The sequence below is a fragment of the Erithacus rubecula genome (assembly GCF_903797595.1).
Source record: "Erithacus rubecula genome assembly, chromosome: 6".
Classification (NCBI taxonomy): Eukaryota; Metazoa; Chordata; class Aves; order Passeriformes; family Muscicapidae; genus Erithacus; species Erithacus rubecula.
In genome coordinates, this window is record NC_136688.1 from 946,655 (window position 1) to 972,343 (window position 25,689).

General features: G+C 40.0%; 1 protein-coding gene across 1 annotated transcript in view; it reads right to left on the bottom strand.

Moving 5' to 3' along the window:
• Nucleotides 1-25,689, bottom strand: part of LRP5 (LDL receptor related protein 5) — a 126,026-nt gene that overhangs the window by 9,068 nt on the left and 91,269 nt on the right. The window contains exons 8-17 of the mRNA XM_079308291.1: nucleotides 18,564-18,780; nucleotides 16,761-17,050; nucleotides 14,574-14,800; nucleotides 14,100-14,284; nucleotides 11,587-11,910; nucleotides 10,601-10,803; nucleotides 10,225-10,436; nucleotides 8,809-8,999; nucleotides 5,231-5,440; nucleotides 2,840-2,965 (exon numbers count right to left, since the gene is read on the bottom strand). Of these exons, the coding sequence (XP_079164417.1) occupies nucleotides 2,840-2,965; nucleotides 5,231-5,440; nucleotides 8,809-8,999; nucleotides 10,225-10,436; nucleotides 10,601-10,803; nucleotides 11,587-11,910; nucleotides 14,100-14,284; nucleotides 14,574-14,800; nucleotides 16,761-17,050; nucleotides 18,564-18,780 (2,185 nt within the window). The remainder of the gene's footprint in view (nucleotides 1-2,839; nucleotides 2,966-5,230; nucleotides 5,441-8,808; nucleotides 9,000-10,224; nucleotides 10,437-10,600; nucleotides 10,804-11,586; nucleotides 11,911-14,099; nucleotides 14,285-14,573; nucleotides 14,801-16,760; nucleotides 17,051-18,563; nucleotides 18,781-25,689) is intronic.

Genomic DNA, 25,689 nt, shown 5'->3' on the forward strand with positions numbered 1-25,689 from the left:
TACACTAAGATTCCAGCTTAGAGGAAAACACGATTTTGCATAAGGAATTAAATTTTACAAACCTCATAACAAAAATTGGATGCATGCTAATAGAAGAAGTTTGCTTCAGCAGTCAAGCACTGAACTAAGGACAGGAGCTACAAATACTCACTCTACAAATACCTGCTTTGTCTTTAACAGCCACCTTTTGGAAGACACATATGTCATAAATTCAAAAGAATACTCAATTTCTGATTGCAAACCAGATTCTAAGCAATTCTAATCCTTGCAATTATATTAGCCTGGACCAATTCTTCATTAAAAAGCCTGACACATCTGGTTAATTAGTAATGAATATATCTAAAATATATAACTTCTACAGTATCTGTTTCATTATTTTTCCATAAAAAAAAATCTGAGTTAGTTATGAATTGAAAAATATGAATGGAGAAGAAAATATCTATATAGGACTGGTAAACACTAAGCTAAGTTCTCTTGCTGGAAAGTCTCCAGGCTGCAGGTCAATGAATGTTCAGAGGTTCAGAGAGCAGTCTCAGGGACACTGCAGACCTGTCTTAATCTTATATTCTCTCACTACAGAGACAGATCACTTTAACTTATGCACAGCTGTTTTTATGTTTGCTTGACCTAAAAAAGCTGTGATTTCCTTCAACTTTGACTCTTCATGGACCCCAAGATTCTGGTATCTCTCCTTTTCACATCGATACTGTTGTTCAGGTTGCAGTGAGGCACTGATAGCATTAGGCAGCAGCTAAAACCCTATATACAGATGCAACAATTATGCTCTTACAAGGCATCCATAGTTGCTTTCTTCAGAATGTCAGAGACAAACACAATCCAGATCAAGAATCTATTGCAAAAAAATACTCCAAATTCTTACATACAACAAGTTATCACACAAATTTCTACCATTATTATCAGTGAAAGAAAAAGACAATGGGCTGAGTCCACTCAGTTGTTATCAGTAGCAATTAGTTACAGTCAAAACATGATTGTCATCTCAAAACACCCCTGCAGCAATCACATACATCTCCACTGATTTGAAAAGTTTCTGGGTCAAAACCCTGTGACATAATTAAATCATTTAGCAGAGGCAGCCACTCCTCCCCACAGCTGCTGTTGCCCAGTAATGCTCTGAGTAGATGCTTCAACACCTGGATTAAGGGAGAACCACATCATACCCTGCCTTTAACAACAGTATGATCAACCTACAGGTTTGCTCTGGCCCTGGATAGTAACACTCCTCTGGAAGCTCAGTGGGCTTTTCCTAAGATTCAGGCTCAGGAATGGATTTCACAAAGAACCTAGCATAAGGAAAGTTTCTTAGCTGTATGAGTATTTTTTCTCCTGATGGTGGTGCTAAAAATTCTAGAATTACATGCAAAGAGTTTTTAAAGTGCTGCTGTCCCTCCTTTATTAGGGAGAAAAAGTTCAAGAATGAAACAAAAGTATAATCAAGAGCTTGAAAAATAAAATGTGGATAAAAAACAAAATGTGTTTGGGTTTTAAAAAAATTATGGTTTTTTAAAGTTCCTCATTTATGATTATTTGGAGGAGCAATATGAGACTTACATAGCCAGTGACCTGACAGGTGTAGGTAAAATAAAGATGTGAGACACAGCTATTAAGGTAATTCTTGAGTTAAATTTTTATACAAGTGTGCTGCTTGGATAATTCAACAGACACAACACTACTTCTGCATTTAAAGGCACATTGAATGTTGCACTATGGTTGCACTTGGCAAGCACAAGCTTGCATTAAAAATCTTGACAAAAACATTCATCAAGATGTCCAGAACATGGACAAATGTTCTCCAGCCAACTAAGCCATTTTGAAACACTGGGTAGTGGCTGTCACTAGGACAGACAAGAAAAGTTAAAAAGTTGTTGCAGGCTTAGTGAAAGATTAGAATAAAAAAAAAAAAAAAAAAAAGACATTGCAATGGAGGCCTCTGAATTTTTAGATTTATAGCTGAGGATCCAAAGGAGTGGAATGTGAGACTTTCTCACTGTCCACGTTGTGCAATACTACAGCAAGAAGTATAATTAGATTGATCCACCCTGCCCTCCCCATGTAACCACCACTACTCTAAAGCCACATAACGTGTTGTGGTCATGGGAAAGAAAACAGTTTATCATGGAAATGACTGTCCCATGGGAGTTCAGAGTTCAGCCAGAAAATGAAATCCACAGCAGAATAAATACATGAAAAGAAGTCAAAAGGACCAACAGAGCTAAACAACTTAAGATATAATGCCTCCCAAAAAAGAAACAATGTTTTGTTTTGAATCCCTCTGCCAGTGTAACGCTAAGAGTTTTTTAAAATACTAAGATGGTAAAAGGGAAGGCTAAAGGAAAATCTACCATGTGAAAAGAGGAGAGCTACCTTAATTAAAAAGAAACACAGTGGAGCCTACATTTGATAAGTAGCCAGTACAGTGTTTCACATTACAAGGCCAAATTAATTACATGGACTGGAGTCTCATACTGTGGGAATCATAGGCACAATTTCTGTTGCTAGGTCATCACAGGTTGATGCAACATTATCTCATAAATACTTGTTTAAAGCACAAACCTGTCACATCATAAATTTATAAAAATCTCAGTAGAAGATGCAAGTATTTTAAGGTCAAAGAAGAATATTCTGCTCAGTATGAGAAGATGTGCCCAAAACCTCAAGCAGAAAACAGCTGGTAGAACTACCAAAGACTAATTTAACACAGGATGCAGCACAACATATACAGAAAAACTGTGTAAATCTACATTTTGGGTTGGAATGCAACCTCAGCTGCCACATTTTTGATACAAATTGATTAGCAGTGCTGTTAAACATAACTCACCTCCACATGTTAAGAGGTTCTGTAGAAGCACAAGGTGCTCAGGGCATGAACATCTGGGAGTCCCATCCCCCTTGGCAATGCAGATGTGTGAGCACCCACCATTGTCACGGGAGCATGGATGCACAGCTGGTGAAACACACAAAAAGAATATTATGTAACACAAAAGAAATTATAACTATTCCTCAATAGGGCAAAACAAAAACTACTCACAAACCACTTCTGTCTGAATAACCAAGATTTCACTACAAATTATTAGGAAGATACATGCAGGATTTTTCAGTTCAATGCTTGAAAGCTGATTTATTACTTCACAAGGACTAAATTTCTCCCAGTCATAGTAACAGAGTAACCTGATCAAGTTAAAGATGTCCCAGCCCATTCCAGAGGGTTGGAACTGTAATACCTTCAGAAGGTCTCTTCCAACTCAAACCATTCTATGATTCTATCATATGGACACCTTTCAAGAACTTCTAAAAAGAAATTGGGAGCTGAGGTGAAGAGAACTGAAAAGGCAGATTTGAGAAAGCTGCATTTACATCTTACCTACATATCCCACATGTATTTCTAGGGCAGGCATCAAGAAATAATATATGTTACTGCAGAATGCCAACCTCCAAAACCCTCAGGATTTCTCCTTTAAGGAGTTCTTACTATCTAGTGCCTCAACTTCCCTGTTGCTCACAAAACTGCAATATAGGCACAAATACTTTTTGATCTTTCTTTAAAGATAGGAAGCTACACATTTGTGTTCCCAATCAGCTATCCAGAAGCACTGAGAGGTCCTTAAAGGATGATTTTTAATGAACATTAGATGGATAAGAAACAGGCATAGAGATGGGAAGTCACTGTCTGATGACCCCAGCCCAACAGAGTCAGAAGGGACTCAGTCTCTTGCCTGCTTACTCAGGCTGATAGCTGAGCATCTGCTGCAGCAATCTGTGGGGCTACAGCCTGTGTTATTTGTGATGCTGCTGAATAGTGCATTTTTTCCTCAGGACCAGGAATTTCCACAGGGAAAAAATCGTATAGGAAACATCATTTCACTGACAAAGTTGTTTTCCAACTGTCCAGGCTTCTCAGCAAACTGTCTTCTACCTTTAACAAATTTATTAGTTTAATACAGTGTTTGAGGCATGAGTTGTTCACAGAAGTGCATGCATATACACCTGCATGTGCATATCTATATTTACTCCCCTGTTGTTACAGAAATCACCTACGTAGAATTTTTCAGCTGCAAAAGAGAATTGCTTTCCCCCATCTTAAATAAGCACATGGGGTAAAAGCAAACCTCTTTTTTAACACTGTTGAGAATTAAAAAAAAAAAAAAAAAATTGCTTCAGTCAGTATCACCTTTGAAATATACCAATACACGTGAAATGTGTGAAGTGGCACAGAAGACAAAAAGCTAGGCACTTTGAAAGAAAAAAAAAAACCAAACCTCTGGGTCATGATTACCCCATGGAATCTACCACAGTCTAAATGCTTATGTTATCTGATTTGTAACAACTTACCCACATACACAAGTTCAAAAACACTTCCAGCCATCATAGACACTAATGCATGTGACACAGTGTTTGTTGTGAAGTGGAAAGAATTCTGAAAATTAAAGCCTTATACACCAATGCACCCTCCCTATATAAGACAACTCATCACAGGCAACAGAGATCCCTGTTTCCCACATGTTGTTTGTGATTTTGTTGTTTTTGATGATTTTTTCTTTTACAATCCTGTTAAGCAGGAGGAGCTGCAGGTTGTCACTTTGAGGAGTGACTACTTGAAGAGGTTTCCACCTCTCCACCAAACCACAGTAATTCGGACCACTAGTCCAGAAAAAGAACATCCTGCATGCATGATCCCTTTCAGATGTGAGCACCTAAAATGCTCCACACCTCTGTTGGGAGAAAAATTCCCCATCCACAGTACAATTCATTGTAGGAGCTTCCTCCTCATTTTGCCTCCCTCACTGCAGGCTTTTACATCATCCACTGTGCCAAGTCAAACCAGACATTCCTTAGCACTGGAATCTGAAGCACCCATAGAGAAGGCAAGTGTAATGCTTTTGATTCTTGTTAGAGGTTTTTCCAAGATCTATTACTGCACTTAGAAAATTAACAACCAAAATTTTAAGTAGCTTTTAGACTGAATTCAGTGTCATGTGAGCTTGTACAAAGCAGGTAACACAGTGCCATCATATCACACATTCTAGCTGCACAGCAATACTCCTCTCCACAAGGAGGAGAAATTTGTTTCTCCTTCTCTCCTGCAATCTCAGCTGGAAAAGTTGAAAGCATTCCACGGCTTGTTTGAAGCCCATGGGCAACATCATTACAATATCCAGCCCTATGCCCACTTTGAGATACAATGGCCAAGACATCAGACACTGAAACTCACAGAATTCCTCCATATCAAGCTCCTCCACAGCATGAATGCCTGTTAGGTGAGCAATCCGGCCTTGAATTCTAGTCCTTTTGTAGCCATTCACTTTCTCCACTCTCTCAATCATCTGCTGCTGACGATCAATCCAGTACAAGTGATTCCCCAGCACAGTGAGCCCCATGGGCTGGAGAATGTTGGAGTCCTCCAGGGTCACGCGGTTGGCACCTGAGACCAACAAGAACAAAAAGTAGTTTTACACCACAAAGTGACATCCAGGCTAAAACCAAACCAAACCAAACCCTGGAGAAGGTGAGCTACAAGGGCATTGACTTCATCTGTCTCTGCAGATCAGAGCTCTGCTTGTCCATCTCATCTCAGGTAAATGGCAGCAGGTGCCATGTCCCGAGGGCAGGCAGACAACACGTGAAACCCAGCTCATCCCTGCACAGCCTGGCTGCTCAGCCTCACCCTGACATCTGCTATGTGCAACTCTGAGTGCTTCCAAAAGGAGACAAAAGTTTTACACACAGAGCAGTACATTTTTTCTGGAATCTATGAACAAGAGCAAAATACAACCAATTTAGTTTCACTGCCTTTACTCAAGTAAAACACACTCATCATGCAAAGCAAGAGGTAAGTATCAAACCTGGTCACAGCCTATTCAACAACTACAGACACATGATCAGAAAAGAAAAGCTCTTTAAAGAGCCCAACTTTTCTTATTTCATAACCCACCAGAAAACCCAAACTTTGAGTGACTCCATATGCTCTCAAATAGGAACATTGTCAAATGTTCAGGCTCTCTCTGCTTTATGAAAATGTATAAAAATCTGCTTTAAGACAATGAATAAAAAAGAGGTCAAGTAAAAATGCATTAATTATCAGTTGTCACTTTAATTACTTGCATTCTTCTACTGTGTACTGCCCTACACTTATTGTTATTATATTATATATTCATTATATATTATATATTCAATTATTACTTTTATTATTCTTTTCTAGGGTGAAGATATTCCAAATTATTCTGTTAATTCACTGAAACCATTCTGACCCTGTGTATGTCCATGTAATTGGATATATTTGATTAAAAAAATGAAAATCTAAAACAAAATCCTAACTTGGTGCTACCTGTGCTCTCATAATTAATTTTGGAACTATGACCTTATGTCTGCTTGATATAAAAAATGTAAGCTTTTAGTCTCTACACAAAATGAGATTACAGAGTCCACATAATAAAAATGCTATGAGAACTAGATTCAACTAATTTGCTACATAAATTATCCAGAGCCCAGCCAAGCATGAGAATGTAACATTAACAGGTTCTATTAGTTTTGCACATGGACTTGTTGGAACAGCTCCAGAGGAGGGCCAGGAAGATGACCAGAGGGCTGGAGCACCTCTCCTATGAGAACAACCTGAGAAAGCTGGGGTTGCTCAGCCTGGAGAAGAGAAGGCTCAGGGGGCACATTAAAGGAGCCTTTCATGATACATAAAGGTGGCTTATAAAAAAGAGAGAGCATCTTTTTATATGGACAGATAGTGATTGGACAAGGGGGAATGGCTTTAAACTGAAGGAGTTTAAAACCAAGTTTTGGTCTAACTCCAACTGAAAAATTCCAGTACCTTGTAAAGAAAACTATTATATGGGGTTAAAGATCTTTCATCCCTCTCTGAAAGTTAAGCACTGGACATCTGAGGCTATTCCCTGATTTAGCAGGATGCTGTTTTAATCAGGGTGTAGTAGAAACTTCAGGAACCTTCAAAACCATGTCACCTCTACAAGTCTACAATGAAATAGGGGTGTCTAAACCAGTTTAATTGCCATGAAGGATGCTATACACAATTTTGGTCCCATTTATTCAGCAGCCTTATTTTATGCTAAAAACCTTTTCCTAACATATGCCCATTTTAAAGTATTTTGCTCAGGAAATACTATTTAGAGAAAGTAATTAAAATCAACATCACTTTGGCTCTCAAATTTCTTCTGAGGTTGTGATGCAAGACTGAAAAGTATTTTAAAATAAAGATAAGCTGCTAGCTCATTAAAAATCGCCATCTCAGTGAATCAAATTACAATGAGCTTAACTGGATCAAATATAACCACAGTTTTCTGGCTACAGATACATCTCTCTCTAGTTCATCAATATTGTTTTCTTTTAATCCTGTAGCTCCCCCCTGCTTTTATATTACTTAAAAGCTTTGATTCTTTGGCTGTGACTGGGTATGATTTCTATATAATTTTACCTGGTGCCTTTTCCATCTCTCTTGGATACCACTCCAGCATACCTGCATAACGTAAAGCCTTGCCATCTTGTCATTTTACTTTTAAATGTCTTCCTAGAGCACTTCTTTTATCACTGGAGAAGCCCTTCTCAGTATCTCTGATGCATTTTGTGTTATACAGAAAATATACCCAGTGTGTCACCTTTTCTTCTCAAATGTGGTTTGTTTCATAGGTCAAAGTCTTGTCTTCCTCTTGTCTCCTTTTCTCCTACAAATTTTTGTAGGTTCTCTAATGCCTATCCTGGACTGAACATTTTATGGTTGCTCAGGCAGTTTGACAATACTTCCCTATTCAGCTTGGTAACTCATGAAAGATATGGGATGTTTTACCTTCCCATCTGCAGCTTCAGTATTTTTATCCTCTCTTTGGAATAGTCTGACCTTGAGTCAGATTTATGTGCTCAAAAGCAAACTATCCTTGTAAAAAGGTGAACAACTTCCTGCTGTTTTAGTTCATTGCTTCATTGGAACACAAGGGAAGGATGTGACTACATGACAAGAAGATTCACCAAAATTGGAGATTCAACCCTCTATGGCATGTACCAATCACTGCAACAGCCCAGCTTCTATTCCTTCACACTCATTCCCTTCTCTCTGAACTTCCTTTATGAGTTTCACTTCTTGATACATGGATGATGATGAGAGAACAAATCATGAGATGAGAAGTAGGGCCATTGCACCCTCTGCTCTATACCCCTCACCAGGGATAATTCCTCCACTTCTTCAGCACTATCAAGTGCTTTTAAAAGTCAATGATGAACTGGGCTCTCTAAGATCCACAAAGTGCTATTGCTTTGTACATAGAGCAATGCTTTATATTACTAATGTGGGAACACTGTGATGAGTCAGCATCCTTCCACTGTGTTGTAACAATTCTATTTCAGATGAGCTGTCTTAACACCTAGATTAGGAAAAAGAAAAATTGCCCTTTCTTCTGTTTGTTTTTTTTCAAGCTACCTTGATGTACCAAGCTGTAAGTTCCAGAGAAAGAAAAATTGAAAAGTATGCAAAGTTTTCAAACCACTAAGACAAAAAAGGGGCACACAGGAGGTGATTTGAGGTTCCATGACTAACAACGCTTTCAGAACATATCCAAAGTCAAATGGCTGTCTTGGAGGGTGTTAATCACTACAGTCATGTCTATTCTAATTACATCAAAGATGGGAGCTCACCAGCAACTGCTGTCTGTGACTGCCTACACAGAACTGGCAACGGTGGAGATCAAAGTCCCCAGGGTCAGCATCAAAGAAGGAATGATGCCCTGTACATGCTAACACTGTGCTGCAAATGCCTCACTTCATACCACATACCTGACAGGTCACAGCTTTCGATGCGCTTCAGATCTGCATCCACCCAGAAAAGCTTCCCAAGTTTGTTGTCAACCACCAGCGCTACGGGTCGGATCAAGCCCGTTGTGAAAAGCACTTCTCTCTCAGTGCCATCCAGGGCTGCACGCTCAATCTTGGGAGCTCTCTCCTGCATGTTGGTGAAGTACATGTACCTGAGAACAGAGACAGCACCGCTGAGCCAGCAGGGACAGAGACAGGGACAGCACTGCTCCTGCACAGAGTTGGGGTAAGAGACTGGCACAGACCTTCTGCAACTCACCCTGGGGTGAGTGGGGTAAAGCTGTCCCCACTCACAAATCAAAGTCCAAAAGTTATTTCTGATAAAAAGTACATCAACCACCACCTCCTCTCCTTCTAGGTTACCTTTCCTTCTCAGCAAGTAAAATTTCCTACCAAACTTGAAAAAAGATTATGGAAGAACAACTGAGGATGGCATCTTCCTGACATCTTAGTTCCATGAACTCTTTATATCTGTCTAAGCCAGTTCAGTTGCAAACAAAAGCAGTTTCTGCCCTCCTCATGCATCCAGAAAAAACGGTTTGTGCATCCCCCAATGACCTGAGACCTCTTTAAAGGAAAAGTCCATTATTTTTTTCACTGGTGAGTAGCATGGGCAAACTCTCCAACAGCATGGGCTGCATTGCTGCACAGCCTTTCCTTATGGCACAGGGAGGGAAGGCAGCAGTCACAACATGCAGCCAAGGAAGAGATGGAGGAAGGAATTGCTGTAACCATGAAAGAAGTTGTTGAATATCACTCATTCAGCTCTCCCAGACGGTCACAGTGTTTAACATAGTGTCTTCCTCATTTTTCCTCCTTTAATTTATAAACGGATTTAGGGTTAAATCACTTGAAAACCTGACTAGAAAAGTTGAGAGTTTTAGAGATCAACAAGCCCAAACTCCCATTTTAATGGAGAAAGCAGATAAGCTTTTACAAATACAAACTATATCCAAGTGACTTAGTCCCAATAAGATTAGAATCTTTCCTCTAATCCTCTTCTCCCCACAACAGCTTTTGAACAGTGCAGAGCACACTGGTATAAAACACCAGCCCTACAAACACTCCAGACAGAGTCTCTGGGTACTGCTGTATCCACACACTTGTGAAATATTGTCATTCAACATTTATCAAGCACATAGCAAGCCATTTAACAGTAAACTGGAATTAGGTCATCTAACTTATTTAAGAGGACAGTGAAGGACCCTCTTTGACATCTAAGAAGGAAGCAAGGCAAAGGAAGAGAAAGCTGGATACCCTCAGAACCCAGAATGGATAAGCAGTCACCCTGGCCCTGAACAAACTTGTCTTGGTACAAGCAGAGATGCAGCACAAGATTGCCGCGCGCAGAGCGGGCTCAGCGCCGGCAGGGCTCACCCGCGCTCGGCGTTCACCACGATGGCCCTGGGCCTGTCGTGCTCCCCTCGCAGCACCATCCCGATGGACTCGCCGCTCAGCCGCTGCACGTTGACAGAATTGCTGGCCTCGCACGTCCAGTACAAGGTGTGGCTGTATATGTCAATGCTGAGGTCGTGAGGCTGCTTCTCCGGGTTCTGGCTTTGGTTGGGGGTACTCATTACAGTGAAAGGCTGCAAGAAAACACGTGGGCAATGATTTCTAACCTTTATACTGATGACTGAATGAAGAGCAGAAAGCATGGTTTACCCGGGTGTGGCAGATAAAGAGGAAGGTCAAACATAAAGGAAAAGTACACAAAAAGACTGACAAAACTATATACAGGATGTACACTTACCTGGGTGCCATCATCTTTGGCTCTTTTTATAATATTCTGGCGCCCATCCACCCAGTAGATCAGTTTATCTAAGGGATCATAGTCAATAGCTTTGACGTTCCTCAGACCATGCATAGGCAGGATGATATCTGGGCTTTGCTGATCATCAGGTATCATCCTGCTGATGGCAGATTTCTGGCTAAATAGCAGGAAACTGGCAGGGGCTGAAACAAGCCAAAAGAGAATGCATGAGAAACTACAATTACCAAAAATATATCCCCAAAGAAGAAAGAGAATGTTTAGAACAAAGTCACAAAGAGACACTAATATTCACAATGAAAATGAAATAACTCATAACTGGAGATTTTTGCTATAAAGTTGAAACATTTCTTTCTATAGTTGTAGAAGAAGATCAGGTTAAATCTGCAGGACCTGCCTTTCATTCAGTTAAAATTGCCTCATATGCTACTACGTAAACATTTTCTATACATGTCCCATTTTCACCAGAAAATTATGTTCCTATTGTACAACCAGTTGACTGGCAGGCTCATCACATTTAGGGAGAAAAAAATATATATCTATTTTAAGTGCATCTAAAAGTTGGGCAGACTACTTAGGAGTTAAGAGTATTTAATAAGCATTATTTTAGCTGACTTTATCAAGAATGTAAGAGAAAGCAACATTTTTTGTTGGTAATTTCTTTTCCACCCACCTACCACTTAGGTAAGGAGTGGGAAAGCTTCACTCACACAGCTGAATCACCTAGAAAGCACTTGTGGTAAAACAAGAAAGACCAGACTTGACAGTGTTGTCATTTCTAAGACTTGAAATACAAATCTTCACACCTAGTACATGTCACAGAAATGGATATAAAATTCCATGCTCTGTCCTCATATTCAAAGATCACTTTTAAAGCCAGAACCTTTGAAACACACTTGGGACCCATTTCCTTTTGCGCCTGGGAGCCACAAGCACTGAAGAAAACAGAAGCAAATAAAGAGGCTTACAACTACAGTTCCTGCTGTTGGGATCCAAGGTGTAATGAGCAGCACAGCCACACCTAAATCCATTTGGGATGGCAAGGCACAAGTGACCACAATGGCCATTATTCTGCACACAGTCATTCAAGCCGTCCTGACGAGAAGAGTGGAAGACCAATATATCCATCACAAAATCCAGATGGCCCTGAATAAGTGTCCTGTTCTTCCCACTGGTCTTGTCTGCTCTTTCTATGCTGTGAAGATTCCAGTCTGTCCAGTAGATGTAGTCACTGTACTGGGTTAATCCAAATGGATGAGGTAGATCATCTGCTATGATTTCTCGCTCTTGTCCTGCAAAAACAAGGATACCAACTAAAGGACAAGTCATAAAATGGCATAAAATGAAGAGTGTGACTGGCATGCAGAAAAATATTTTTCTTCTTTTTTTAAAATAAAACCTCATTTTCCAAATCAACATCATGGGATTCTTCATTAAGTCGTACCTGCTCAAGAGGTAACAGTCGCATTCAAAAGCTCTACCTTGTTACCCTTTTGCCTACAGAGCAATTTGAAATGATGCCTGTGTGTTGTAACCTAAATAAATACTACTTCATATGTCTCATCAACCCAAATAGACATTGAAAAACATATCCAAGACTGCTATCAGTTCCAGTAATTATTTAGGCCAATAAAAGGCCATTAATATGCATGAAAGCAACAACAAATTTGAGATTCACAGAGAAACTGCTATGAGAAATTACGGTGCTTTTCTCAAGAAACAAATCTTTTGCAGTGCAATTTAACATACAGCTGTCCCAGGAGATTAGGAAACTATTTGTTTGGCAGAAATCTCCATACTCCCACACTCAGTTAGCAACATTTACAACAGATTTAACACTTTCTAGAGCATGGTCTCTGACAGAGATGCATTACTGAAGGAAATAAAGTCTTACTGCAAACCACCCTCCTGAACATTTTCAAGCATAAACCTCATTGAATTTCTGCCACCAAATGAAGATGCAGCACCATCTCCTCCTGTCTCAAACATCCAATGCTAGAGTCTACAGAACATCTCACTTTTCTTACTCTGTCCTACCTCCCATTTCACCAAGACTTGAGAAAGAATAACATAACCAAAAACCAGAAAATGATATCACTTCCTTATAAGCCACCTGACCTAAATATAGATGCAACCTTCCCATGTAACTTTTAGGCATCTAAATTCCCCAAGTTAGGGGTACAGATATCCCATACAGTATCTCAGGTACTTCCTAGAGCAATTCTGATCCATAGTGATGAATTCAGGAGAAAGACTCTTTTGAAGGAGGCAGATAAGCTGTATAATTGAATTTCCATAGTAGATGCAAGAATAGCTCCCAAAAGTGTGATTTTTTCCCCTGCTGTTTATAATGTCCAACATTCAGCTGGAGCAGGATTCACTCATCCACTGCAGAGTGCTTTGCTCATCCCTTAACTGATGTGCCCATTTGTTACAAGTCTACCTGAGTCTTTATAATCTGCTGTCTCCAAAAACATTGTATAACATAAAAGTGAATGGACACAAGTCCATGGGGCCTGATGGGAGGCATCCCAGGCTCCTGGGACAACTGGCTGAGGAGGCTGGCAAGCCACTGTCCATTGGATTTGAAAAGCCATAAAACTGACAGTGACAGGAAAAATAGTAACATCACTCCTATTTTTAAAGGGGGACCCAAGGAACTACAGACCTGTGAGCCACACCTCTGAGGCTGGGAAGATCATGGAACAGATCCTCATGGAGGCAATGCCAAGCATGTGCAAGACAAAGGGATGATCTGACACAGCCAGCATGGCTTCACTAAGGGCAAATAGAGCCTGACCACCCTGGTGGCCTTCTACAATGGAGTGACTTCAGAATCTCAGAATTCTCAAGATATGAACACAGAATAACACCTTAAAAAAAACCTCTCTAAAATATATTTTCACAAAATTAAAAACAACCAAAAAACCCACTAATTGCATAAAATTATGTATATTGTCAATCAGAGCACACCCCTCATATGTATAAATGAAATTCTAGAAGTTGTATCTGAAACATACACTGCAGAAGCAGCTGCACAACCTTTCAGCCTCCACGAAATGCAAGAAGTATTTTGGTTTAGAACTAATATAACTGATCTGAAGTCAGAAATAAGAGATAGTACTTCAACTGAATATTAGTGTCCAGGCTAAAATGTCAGGGATGATTTACAATGAACCTATAAGTTGTCCTCACTTTGAGAACTCGGAGGCCATCTCTGCTTTGCTATAACACAGACAGTTTCACACCAATAGAGAGAAATGACATCTTATCTCACCACCACCATAAAACTTCACACAGTTATTAATTTACACAGGCTTTTTACATTTTCTCAAACACTTAACTCTCCATTTCCTTTTGTAAGAAAATATACACACAGATTTACTATCAGTTATATTGTTCCAATTTTATATTATTCAATTACTTTACTATGGCCAGTGCATATTTCTGTACTGGCTGGTGTAATGTAATATTAGATTACCCAGCATATTTGATGACTCAATCATGCTTGTGTCTAAGTCAGTCCAGTAGAGCCTTTGGTCCACATAATCAATAGTGAGGTCATTGGCACGCCCCACTTTGTCCACCAAAGTGATGCTGTTTGTGCCATCCATGTAGGCTCGAACAATCCTGGGTTTACCTCCCCACTCAGTCCAGTACATATACCTGCAATGAGAATGCAACAAAAACAGGACATCAGCCAGGTATAGCTGCATGCTTTGCCTTTAGGCTTCTTGCAGCACTTGAAAAAAAAAAAAAAAATGCAGCATCACAATACGCCTATTTACACAAATACAGAATAGTATTTTTGACAATTATTAATTTTTCATTGCAACCTATAGGATTGTGGAAGTTTTATTGCCTTTAACAAAGACTCTGAAGAAACAGAGCTGTGCCAAATAACTTGTTATACAAGAACACCCACAGAAAGGTTTGAACAGCAAGAGATCCTTACCCTTTGGTGGGATCAAGAGCCAGAGACCTTGGGTTGTCCAGGTCCTTCCACACGAGGACCTGCCTGTACTGTCCATCCAGGCGGGCGACTTCAATGCGATTGGTGCCAGTATCTGCCCAGTAGAGGTTCTTCCCCATCCAGTCTACAGCCATTCCCTCAGGATAATCCAGTCCAAACTCAATCACATGTTCAACAGAGCTCCCATTCATGAAAGCTCGGCTTATGGTCTGGAAAACAATGGTGTAAAAATATTACAGTGCTTGTGGATACCCCAGTGAAATAAAAAGGAATAATTATCATGAAGTTTGATGCACAAAAAGAAATTAGTACAAAAAAACCCCCAGTGATTGTTCTTTTTAAATAACTAATGTCTGTTGTCAAAAAAGGCATAGAAATTCTCAGGAGAAAAACACCTGAATTTTCAGAAAGCTAATGGTTTCTGATGGCCAGACCAAGATATCTGAAGAGGATATGATTTTCAGAAAGCAGTATGTAGCTACAGAGTCTTCCTTCCCCTCTCTTCTTTGCACAAAAGAAGCTGGTTTTAAAAATTATTTAACTCATTGTAATGGTTTAAGTCTCAGAAACACATCTCAGTAGCATCTAAACTAATTTTTTTCTCATAATCAGCCACCTGGAGCATGCTTACTGACCCCAAATGCAAACTCATCAAAATAATTCATAGGGCAAGGACTGCACACATATAAATAAGTCACTCCTAACAGCACTGATGCAACCCCAGGTAAACAGTAACTTCCAGGATCAAATACCCACCCTTGCTTATCAACACTGAACAATCACACTACATGTCTGCCAATATTTCAGCTGATTTCTTAATAATTTGATGCATGAATGTGTTAGGGTCAGAGACATTTCATACTTTTAAAGGTAAATGTCAAACCCTGAAATCATGTAGTGTAGATTTTGGAAATGAATCCTCCTATAACCAGAGGCAGGTGGAGATCAGGGTGGCAGGTGGTCACCAAAGGGAAGGGATATGACTGTGACCTCTGAAGTTACCATACCTGTTCCTAAGTAGCTAGATGTGGGGGACAAGGGGAATGAGAACCCAGAGGTGCTGGAAGATACCTGGTATGTATATGAAAATACAGTATGCTGGAAAATTCAGGAGGCAACAAATAAGTAAAATGTTTCTCCAGTTCTGCACAGAGACTGAGACCTACTCACTGATGCAGCTCAAGTAATGTGCTTTCCAGTACAAATGGTTAAGATGTCCATAACTCCTGCTCTCCACGTGCCTGTGTGAGATTTATTTAGTAACTGTGTCTACACTACACTAATTTATTACACTGGCACTCTCCCTGAAGGACTGGTATCCACACCACAAGCAGCACTGTTAACACTGAGGCACAGCCCTCATTAGCCTTCACAGACAGGCTATGGAAACTGCCTGAGCCCTGCAGGCTCCAAAAGTGAGCTGTGCCATGTAATGGCTTGGGCACACAGGCAAGGAAACTTTGATTGCTCTTGGAAAACCTATTAAGAGTCTACATAGAATAATTTAGTTCCTGTGTGTGAAGTGAATCTGTCACTTTCTACCATATACTTAGTTCACTTCAAAAGGCCAAGCAACACTGATGAGGAGCACAACCCTCACTTTAGCACGTACCTGGATGTGTACCAAACATCACAGGAAATGTGTTCTGGGGAACACACTGAGATACAACTGGGGGCAGGTGGGCCCTTAACACAGTGTGGAGGAGAGCAGACAAGTTCCCTGGTTTTTTTCTGTGCCAAGCTGGAGCCACAGACTAACAGCAAACAATCCAAAGTTCACTGGTCAAATGTTAATACTGAGTACAATTGTCTTTCAAGTCAAAGCTGGAAGAGGATAGAAAACTCAGGGGGCTGCTGAGCTCAATTTAAATTACTCTACTCTCTGACATAAAATCAGCTTTTCATATATGAGTGTAACACATCCAGCATCCAAGATTTAGGCACTGGGTACAAGCAGAAACCACTCAGGATTTCTATTTGAAGCAGAAGATGTCTGTCACCCTACTGTGCATTCAGCAATGCAACTATCTTCATCTCCAAGGGTCTCCTTGGATGCAATTCAATGACAACACTGGCAACTGCAGGACAGATCATGTAACTGAGACCTTTGTTAGATCAAAGTAATTGCTCTGTGGTTTTATATTCAAGGAATTCACATGTCAGTAATACCTTCAAACTAACATCAGTCCAATAGATTCTGTTATCAGAGACATCAAAATCCAGAGCAGATGCTTCCTTGACTCCAGTAAGAGGAATAGCAACATCATTATTATTGGTTTCAAGGGAAATCCTATGAATTGCTGCTCTGCTTGTGAAAACTAAGAAGGCTTCAGGAATGATGCAAGTCTTCATGTCACTCAAGAGCTCAAGGCCAATGGGACAGGCACACCTGGCCTCCTGGGGTGTAAAGAAACACAGATGGCTGCAGCCTCCATTGTTCTCTGCGCATGAATTAGTTCCTTTAAAAAATAAATAAACAAAACAACAAACCAGAACAGATATTAGTCCATTGAATTAGTCCCTTAAAAAACAAAAAACAAGAAAAAAACAACTAAAACAAAACACATATTAGTGCATTGTGAAGGTAAAAGGAGAACAGGAGGTTGAGCAAAAACACAGTATAATTTTCCAGAATAAATTAACACTATGGGTTGTCAGTAGGGAATTCTAAAAAAAAAAAAAACAACCTAAAAACAAAAACAAAACAAACAAAAAAAAAATACCCACAAAAAAAACCCCAAAAGACTCCAAGTGGATTCTTTCTGTCTACCCAGGACTACAAAGCTAGACCCATCCCTCCTATTGTACAATACATCTACGAACCAATCTTTCTTGTCTCCCCAAAGATTAAATTCTTTCACTGAAGACAGATAATTAATTAGCTACTTTTCACCAAATACTCGGTCTTTGTATCTCTTTGAAACCACCAGCTTTTACAAATGTTCAGCGATACAAAAGGGTGAGAAAAGAGCTGGAAAATCACAGTTCTTTCCCACCTGTTTAATTTAAAACTGAGAAAATTCATTAGCAGAAGAAGTTCCAACAAGATCACCACAATCTCACACATATTTTTTCATGTGATGGGGATGAAATATGTAGGGGAAAGTAAGCACCAATGCATAAATGAGTGCCCCTCTCCATCAGCTGGGACCAAGGATTTAGCTATTTTAAGAATGCTACCACACACACAAAAAAATTCTCAAAGATCAGTCTCAACCACAGTTCTTTTCATTTTCCCTTTTTTAGGGCATACACATTTCAGACTGATGCCATTACTCCATTGTGACTCTGCTCAGTAGTTTTAACAGCTGACTAATGAATGTTTATTGCTATGCCCAAATTCCAGTGTTCCAGGTAGTTGGAAAATCTGAGGAGCCCTGAAGCCAGGAGATCCTGTGACACTCTTGCTGCACAGTGCCAGCAGAGGACCTAAAACACTGGCTGCACCTTCCAGAGATAAAATGGAAGGACATGGACACCCAGCTGCAGATACTTTGCTAAGGGCAAGTTTGAGTTGTTAAAATGTAGGTACAACTGAGGTGTTAAGAGTTAATTTATAAGTGCCACATGCTTTGGGGCAACGCTGTAATGCTGAGTGACCATTTCTATACCATCCAATAGTTGAGAAAGCATTCTGCTAACTGAACATCAGGCACTTTGCTCTGGAAGGGAAGAGCAGCAGGAAATAGAGCATTTATGTGAGAATAATGATTCCTGTAGCATAGAGGAATAAAATCTTCATAAAAATTCAAAGAGTGTAGCGAATGCTGTGGAAGATTTACATCACTAAAAACTGGAAGCAACTTCTTTTGCAACACTGTGTTTTCCCAACTTTAGAAACAATAGGTGCCATTTTCCTTTCAAACCCACCCAGACCACAGTTATTTTCATTACAAGTGATCAACATCTGCTTGATGAAAGCAAGGCCATATAAGGACTCCTACAGAGCCATGCTATGGTGCCCATGCTTACCAAACACTTTGGTGACGCTCGTTGCCTTAAGGCCCATTAAATCTGGCAGCTGATCAATAATGATGTCTCTGCTGGCCTTAACCTTGTGAACTCTTTCAATGCTTCGTCTCTGCCAGTCAGTCCAGTAGATGTAGTCCCCCAGCAGGGTGAACCCAAATATATGTGGAAGTTTGTCTTCTAGGAGGGTTTTCCTCATTGTTCCGTCAATGTTTATGACCTGTGGATGCCCAAAAAATAAAAGGAAAAAATAATATTCTCCTATCTTCTCCAATATAGCAATATCAACAGCTACTGCTATGCAAGAACCTCTTGAAATTCCCAGCATGTCCTTTCCATGATCTGTGATTGAGATTTTAAATAGCTTCCTACTTGCTATTATTTGGAAATTGATTATTCAGACTCATATTAAACCTGTACCTTGCAGGTGATTATGCTCCCTTCACCATGGAGTGTTTCTGTTTTCTAGTAATTTAAGGATCTAAATTTTAAATTTCTAAGTGTTTGTATTTTTTATTACAAATATGTGTAACTCTGATGTAGTGTATTATGAAACCATTAAATGCCTAAATGCAGGCAGTCAAAATCAACCATCACTTTTACCACAATTTAATAGAGTTGTATGGCTCTGTTCATAGCAGAAGCACCTAAAATTAATTTTTTAAACATGACCAATGAAAATTACCACACCTTTCTAAACCAGCATGTGAATTTCAGTACATTCATGCACACATAGAAGATACCCAAATAAATTTTAAAATGAAATATCTGCTTTAAAACCTTACATATGTAACAGATTTGTGAAAACAATATGCATTTTGATTTGATTTGCCATAAATATATGTCATTTCCCCAAGTTGAGCCTGTTTTGCCTATGGCAGTAACTGAGTGATCTCTCCCTGTCCTTATCTGGATTCATTGTGTTTTCTCTCCCCTGTCCTGCTGGGGAGTGGAGTGACAGAGCTGCTTTGGTGGGCACCTGGCATCCAGCTGAGGTCAAGGGACAGGATTTCCCATCTACCAAACAGCAGAGGTGAGCACTCAGCCACTGCTACAACTGTACCCACCCATGCTGTGCACAAAAATCAGCACTGTAACAGATGTGAATTTGAACAGAGGCTACCATGTACACCTCTGGACTCCTTCCAGACAAAAAGCCTCCTGCTGGAGACAGTTAAAAATAACACTGGCATTCCTGCAAACCAAGTTTCAAGGGAGCTTTGTATCAGCCCATCAACTAATGATTCTTCTACTATTTGATGGAGTAGCAGAGACTGAAGATGAATATCTTTTTATTTTGCTAAGCTAAATAGAATACATAAGAAAAAAAAAAAAAGAAAAAAAAGGAAAAAAAAAGCGCTGTATCGGTGGTTAAAAGCCAAATGGTTCTGCAATTATGTCATTACATCATGTCCAGGCAAACCCCAAATGCTCACTTATTTAGAACACTATCAGTCCCACAGGCAATACTGCAGGTTCAAAAGTTCATTATGCATACTCAGGTGCTGGAGCCAAACTGGTGCCACACTGAGTAAACAGGACACTACAAGAGTGTATCAGCAGCATGAGGGTGAAACTTCCACATTTCCATCCACTTTTACAGAAATGGACAGTAGAAAAATAATTCAAATACTAGAGCTGCTGACTAAAATGTCCAAGTGAAGGTTGAATCCAAGGATGCAGACATATTTATTGAAACCCATGCACATCTGTGGATGCTGCAGAAAACATCAAGATGTTGAACTTCAGGAACCTCATGAGGTTCAACAAGGCCAAGTGCAAGATGCTGCACCTGGGTCAGGGCATTGGTATTGATAGAGGCTGGGTATGATGGGATTGAAAGCAGCCCTGATGAGGATGTGGGTGTGCTGGCAGGTGAAAAGAATCTCCATAGGCCAGCCATGTGAGCTCATGGCCTGGAAAGTCACCCAGATCCTGGGCTGCACCCACAGCAGCATGGCAGCAGTGGGGAGAAGTGATTCTTCCCTCCTACTCTGCTCTGGGGAGGCCCCACCTGGAATGATGCATCCAGTTCTGGGGTCCCAGTACAAGAGAGACTGAGAGCCAGTTCAGAGGAGGGCCACAGAAATCATCAGGGGGCTGGAAGGCTTCTGCTGTGCAGAAAGGCTGAGGGAGTTGGTGTTGCTCAGACTAGGAAAGAGAAGAGACCTTACTGGTGACCCTTACAGATGCTGCAGCACTCCTGAATTATGAGGCTGTTCAACATAGTGGGAATGGAGGTCCAAAATGTGGAATCAGACAACAATAAAATGTTTAATAGCTGATATTTTGGCTAAGAAAACGATGGAATAAATGTTTACAGTCTCCCTCTCCCAACTCTTTGGGCAGAACACCTACAAATCCAAGCAGGCTTCCCTTGGATGCAGAAAGGGCAGCCCTGAGTTGGAGGACTTTTCTGTGCTGAGAGCAGGAAATGCTAACTCTCTCCATGAGATGATCTTATAGGAGACAAGGCAAAGCTTGAACAGGGAGGTGTCCCATGCAGGTCAATGCAGGTACATGCACACAGTATTTACTTCAAATTTTCATGCCATCCACCTTCCCAGAGATACAGCCCCACTCCAGCACATCAAATGAAACCATGAGGACTCAAACTAAAAATCTACAAACAGGCCTCACAACATGGCCAAAAGCACAACTCCTGTTGCTAAATCAGCACTTCCCACTTCTTCCAAAGGACTGGAATAATCCCATAAGATCTTTACCCTCTCCTTTCTAAATTCAAACATCTTCTCAACTCAACAGACCTCTAAAAGTCTGTGGAAATAGCACATCACATAAATATTTACCATGTTGTTCTTCTGCTGGTGATACTGGAACTGCAAGAACCTTTATAATGTACATGTACAACATGGAGGCAAGACAAGAAAAGATAATAAAATACCATATTAACTCATCTTTTAATACCTGACAGCTAAGATCTGCTGACTGCAGACAAAAGGGAAGACTTTAAGGTGCAATCCTTATAATTTAGAATTTACTAGAATAGGCTTTATTCTACTCAGGCTTTTCTTTCTCTCTCTGTAAGTGATAAATGGATCTCAAAAGGATAAATGAAACACTAAATGTGTTGTCTTTTACACACAAAACACTGAAAGCTCCCCTTGAACAGCGTCACACACCGAAAGCCCCTGATTAGTCTCAAGACTTCAATGACAAATCTCCTAATGAGGCCTTGCCAAGCTCAGCTAAAATCTGTTGTGGGCAAAGTGAAATCAACATCAAACATCTTAATGAACTGAATTACACAAAAAACACGAGAAGGTGGTAAGGTGTTATTTTTTTTTTAGATGTTGCTGCAATGTATGCAAAGTGATTTTACAAGTATTTCTAAATATAACACTCAAAAGCTCTTGGCTCTTTGAAGAAGATTAAAGTAAAACAATGCAATTAAATTCTACACATCAGCATGATTCATGCAGTCAAGCTGTGTTTCAGGTGCATCTATGAAAAAACAGCTATTCAGCATAGATACAGGACATCTTTTGACAGAACAACAAAGAGACCTCTAAGACCCTAGCCCTATATTTCAGTCACTGAGATAAAACAAAATTTATTTGATTGCTAAAGACAAAGTAGTCAAATGGAGACCAATTCTTGGGCTGAGCCACATCACTGTGTGAGCAGACACAGCACTTGGCAACAGTAAAATGGCATGGCTGGCACATCCAGGAGACTCACGTGGTGGGCTTACAGCTCTGTGAGTCTTGCAGATCTTGAGGAAAGCTACACTTCTGTGAGGGTCACTGAGAGCTGGAACAGGCTGCTCAAGGAGGCTGTGGAGCCTCCAGAGATGGAGCTGTTCACACCTGGCCCTGAGCACCCATCTCCAGGTGACCCTGCTTGAGCAGGGGCTGGAGCAGCTGAGCTCCAGAGGTCCCTTCCATCCCTTCCAACCTCAACCCTCCTCTGAATGGCCTCTGAGCATTCTCACCAGCAGACTCTGCAATGGCACCTCAAGTGAACAGACCCAGCCTTCTCTGGCTCAAGAAAAAACTTGTGAGACATCAGGTAGGTAGCATGGAAAAGAAAACAGGGAAGTCCTCAGGGAAAAAAAATAGAAAAATGGAATGACATAGAAAACTCCTATGGGTAAAGAAGCCTGCCCCAAAAAGAGAAGAGTGAAGCAGCTGTGAGCAGTCTATACCACAGTCTATATTCAGCTGAGTGTAAGCCATTCATTAATATTTCCAACAGCTGAAACGCAGCCACCTTTCATCAATGCTTTGGGATAAAAGCAAACTCCTTTTTTTTTAATGCCTGAAGGAGCTTAATGTCAGGCATGTATTGGCAGATATTGGCAAGCAGAGAAGAGAATAACATTCAACCAAATAGTACCAGAACCCATATATCAAAAAAGAAGAGGTGGATGGACAACAGACATATCTGGTCAGAGAGGGGCTGTTTGAGTCTCTTAGCAAACTATTGCCTCAAACACTTGAGTACACTCAAGAATTTGTAAAGCAGTTCTCCATCACTGTCCAAGCAGTTCTGTCCCCCTTGATAATATTTTGGCTAAATATTAAAAATATTAAATATTAAAATAGTAAAAGCTGCCTCATAACATTCCAGGTTTCTATTGCTACTACATTTCATGGATTAGTCCTACATGTACTATTGTGGCTCTTCTTTCAGACAAGTTTTGATGATGGCATACATTTATACCAATATTTTCTGAATTCTTACATTGCTTGGTTGGCTGCAGTTCCACACTATCATCACCCACCTACACTCAGAGCAAGCTATGAACCAAGAGAATATTACAGAATACTCTAAAACTTTGTTCCAAAGGCAATGACTCCAACATATTTTCTTTATCACTTTGTTCTGTCTCATACAAAATAAAATCTACTCTTATAAATGAATGTAAGCCAGTTAAGTAGTGAATTGTTAATAACCCACAAACTAACCCAGCCACTTACAAAGATGACAAATGCAACAGAACATAAATCTACAGGATAAAAAGTGGCAATTCATAGTGATCTTCCACTTCCTCTGGGAATAATAGAACATATTCTTATCCTTGTGTTCATATTATCACCATCACACCTAGTGTTCTCTTACGACTTCACAACATTTTTTTAGTTCCACAGAGAGTATTGCATTTTTAGACAGACTTTCCAAAATAAGAACACATGAAATAGGCTCTAGCAGACACTGATAGATGAACTTCTTCTTGCTGGAAAGGCTGTGTGAACATGATTGTGATTTTGAACCTGCTTATGTTTTACAAGCCTCTTCTAGGAGTAGCTAATGTTCTCCATGAGTTACATTAGCTTGACATGTCCAGAACTTTTTTCTACTTACAGGATATCAGGGGATTAAGGGTGCAGCTGGTCAATTCTGTAACTTATCTCTCATAAGCAGGAATACAATCAAATACTTCTAAACTATTTAAAAGGGGAAAAAGTTAAACACAAAAATAATTTATGGCAACTGGTGGGTAGACCCTAAAGCACGCAGAAACTACAGAGCTAGTATTCCAGTTTTATTTTTAGGTAGAAGTTGCTTATTTAATGCACCTGAGGGAAATTTTACCTTCTGTAAATACTTTTTCATTCTCAAATTCTGACCACTGTGACTTTAAAAGGGCATGCAACAACTCTGAAATTTAGCTAACACCCATTATGAAAACAATATGCCTTTCCAACTTCTAGATAACTAGTCTGGGAAAGGTGAAGAAGAATTTAAACTTTTTACAGGGATATTTTTAAAACTCATGTATGTGAATTTTCCCCCACTTTTTTCCTGGTTTCCCATTTCTTCCAAGGAACTGGAATAATCCAGTAAGATCTTCTTCCAAATTCAAACATTTTCTCAACTCAACAGACCACTAGAAGTCTGCAGAAATAGCACATCATGTAAATATTTACCACGTTGTTCTTCTGCTGGCATACATGTACAACATGGAAAAAAGACATGAAAAGAAATGCAATGAGCTCGATATGAGAAAAAATTTGTGGTAAACTTTTGAGTCCAAATATCAAATCAGCAATTTCAGCAGCCAACTGGAATTTCTTAAAAAGTCAAAAAAGGATGCCAAAAACAGCAGCTACCATAGATCTTGACACAGAAAGTGGCACCAATACTGGCCAGTCTTTCCAAAGAAAAAACTTGTCTCCTGTCCAATGTTACCATGCTTAACATTAACTCATCATGATATATAAAGTAAGATAAATGTAGTATGTACTACTGCTATTTTAATCCTTTTTGTTTCCTTACCCCCGAATATGTGGATTTTAATGGTATTTCCAAAAATCTTTTATGTCACAGACAATGAGAGGTTCCTGAACAATTGATTGAGAAACACTGGTCAAGTCATGCCCCCTCCTGAGGCCTTACAATGCAATGTCTCCTGCAGTCAGCCTCTGTCCACAGCAAACTGAGATTCAGCTACTGGGGTTTTGTCCAGCACAGTGGGACCTCTTGCTCAGAACTCAACTTCTTAGCATTGCCCTGGAGAATCCTAACACATTCCTTTTCTCAGCTTCACCACAGGGCAATTATCTGAAGCCACTTGTAGCCCTTCATACCGTGCTAGGCACGTTCAGTGCTTCAAAGAGCACAGTAATGGATCCCTTATGCTCCAACTCACCACAGAAACTCCACTGGAAGGCAAAGGTTAAAGAATAGAGCCTAGATTAGCCAACATGTCCATTTGTGACACTACACCTGGAAGAATGGATGCTGTTATCCTCATCTAAAAATCTATCAGCCAAACCTCATGCACCTTCCTTTGTTACTCAGAAATTGAATCAAAGTTCTCTCATTAAATATTTCTGTTGAGGGAGACATGAACTATTAATCCAATACAAACACAACCAAAGGCAGCAGGCATGCAGTGCCACCTTGGAGGGAGGCAGTGAAAGTCTAAGGACTCCTGTATGCATTTACAAATATTCATTCCATTCCTCATCTCATGAAGCTTCCTGGCACAAGTAAACAACAAATGCTAATGGTTCCCTTCTATCTGAACCATTTATAGAAACATTGCAATAGACTAATCCAGTCTTACATACCACCATGTAGGGTGTATATCAACAAGGCAGAAGTAAAAGCCATGCACAGAAACCTAAAGCAGGTTGTCCACAGTCAGCTGGAGTATCTA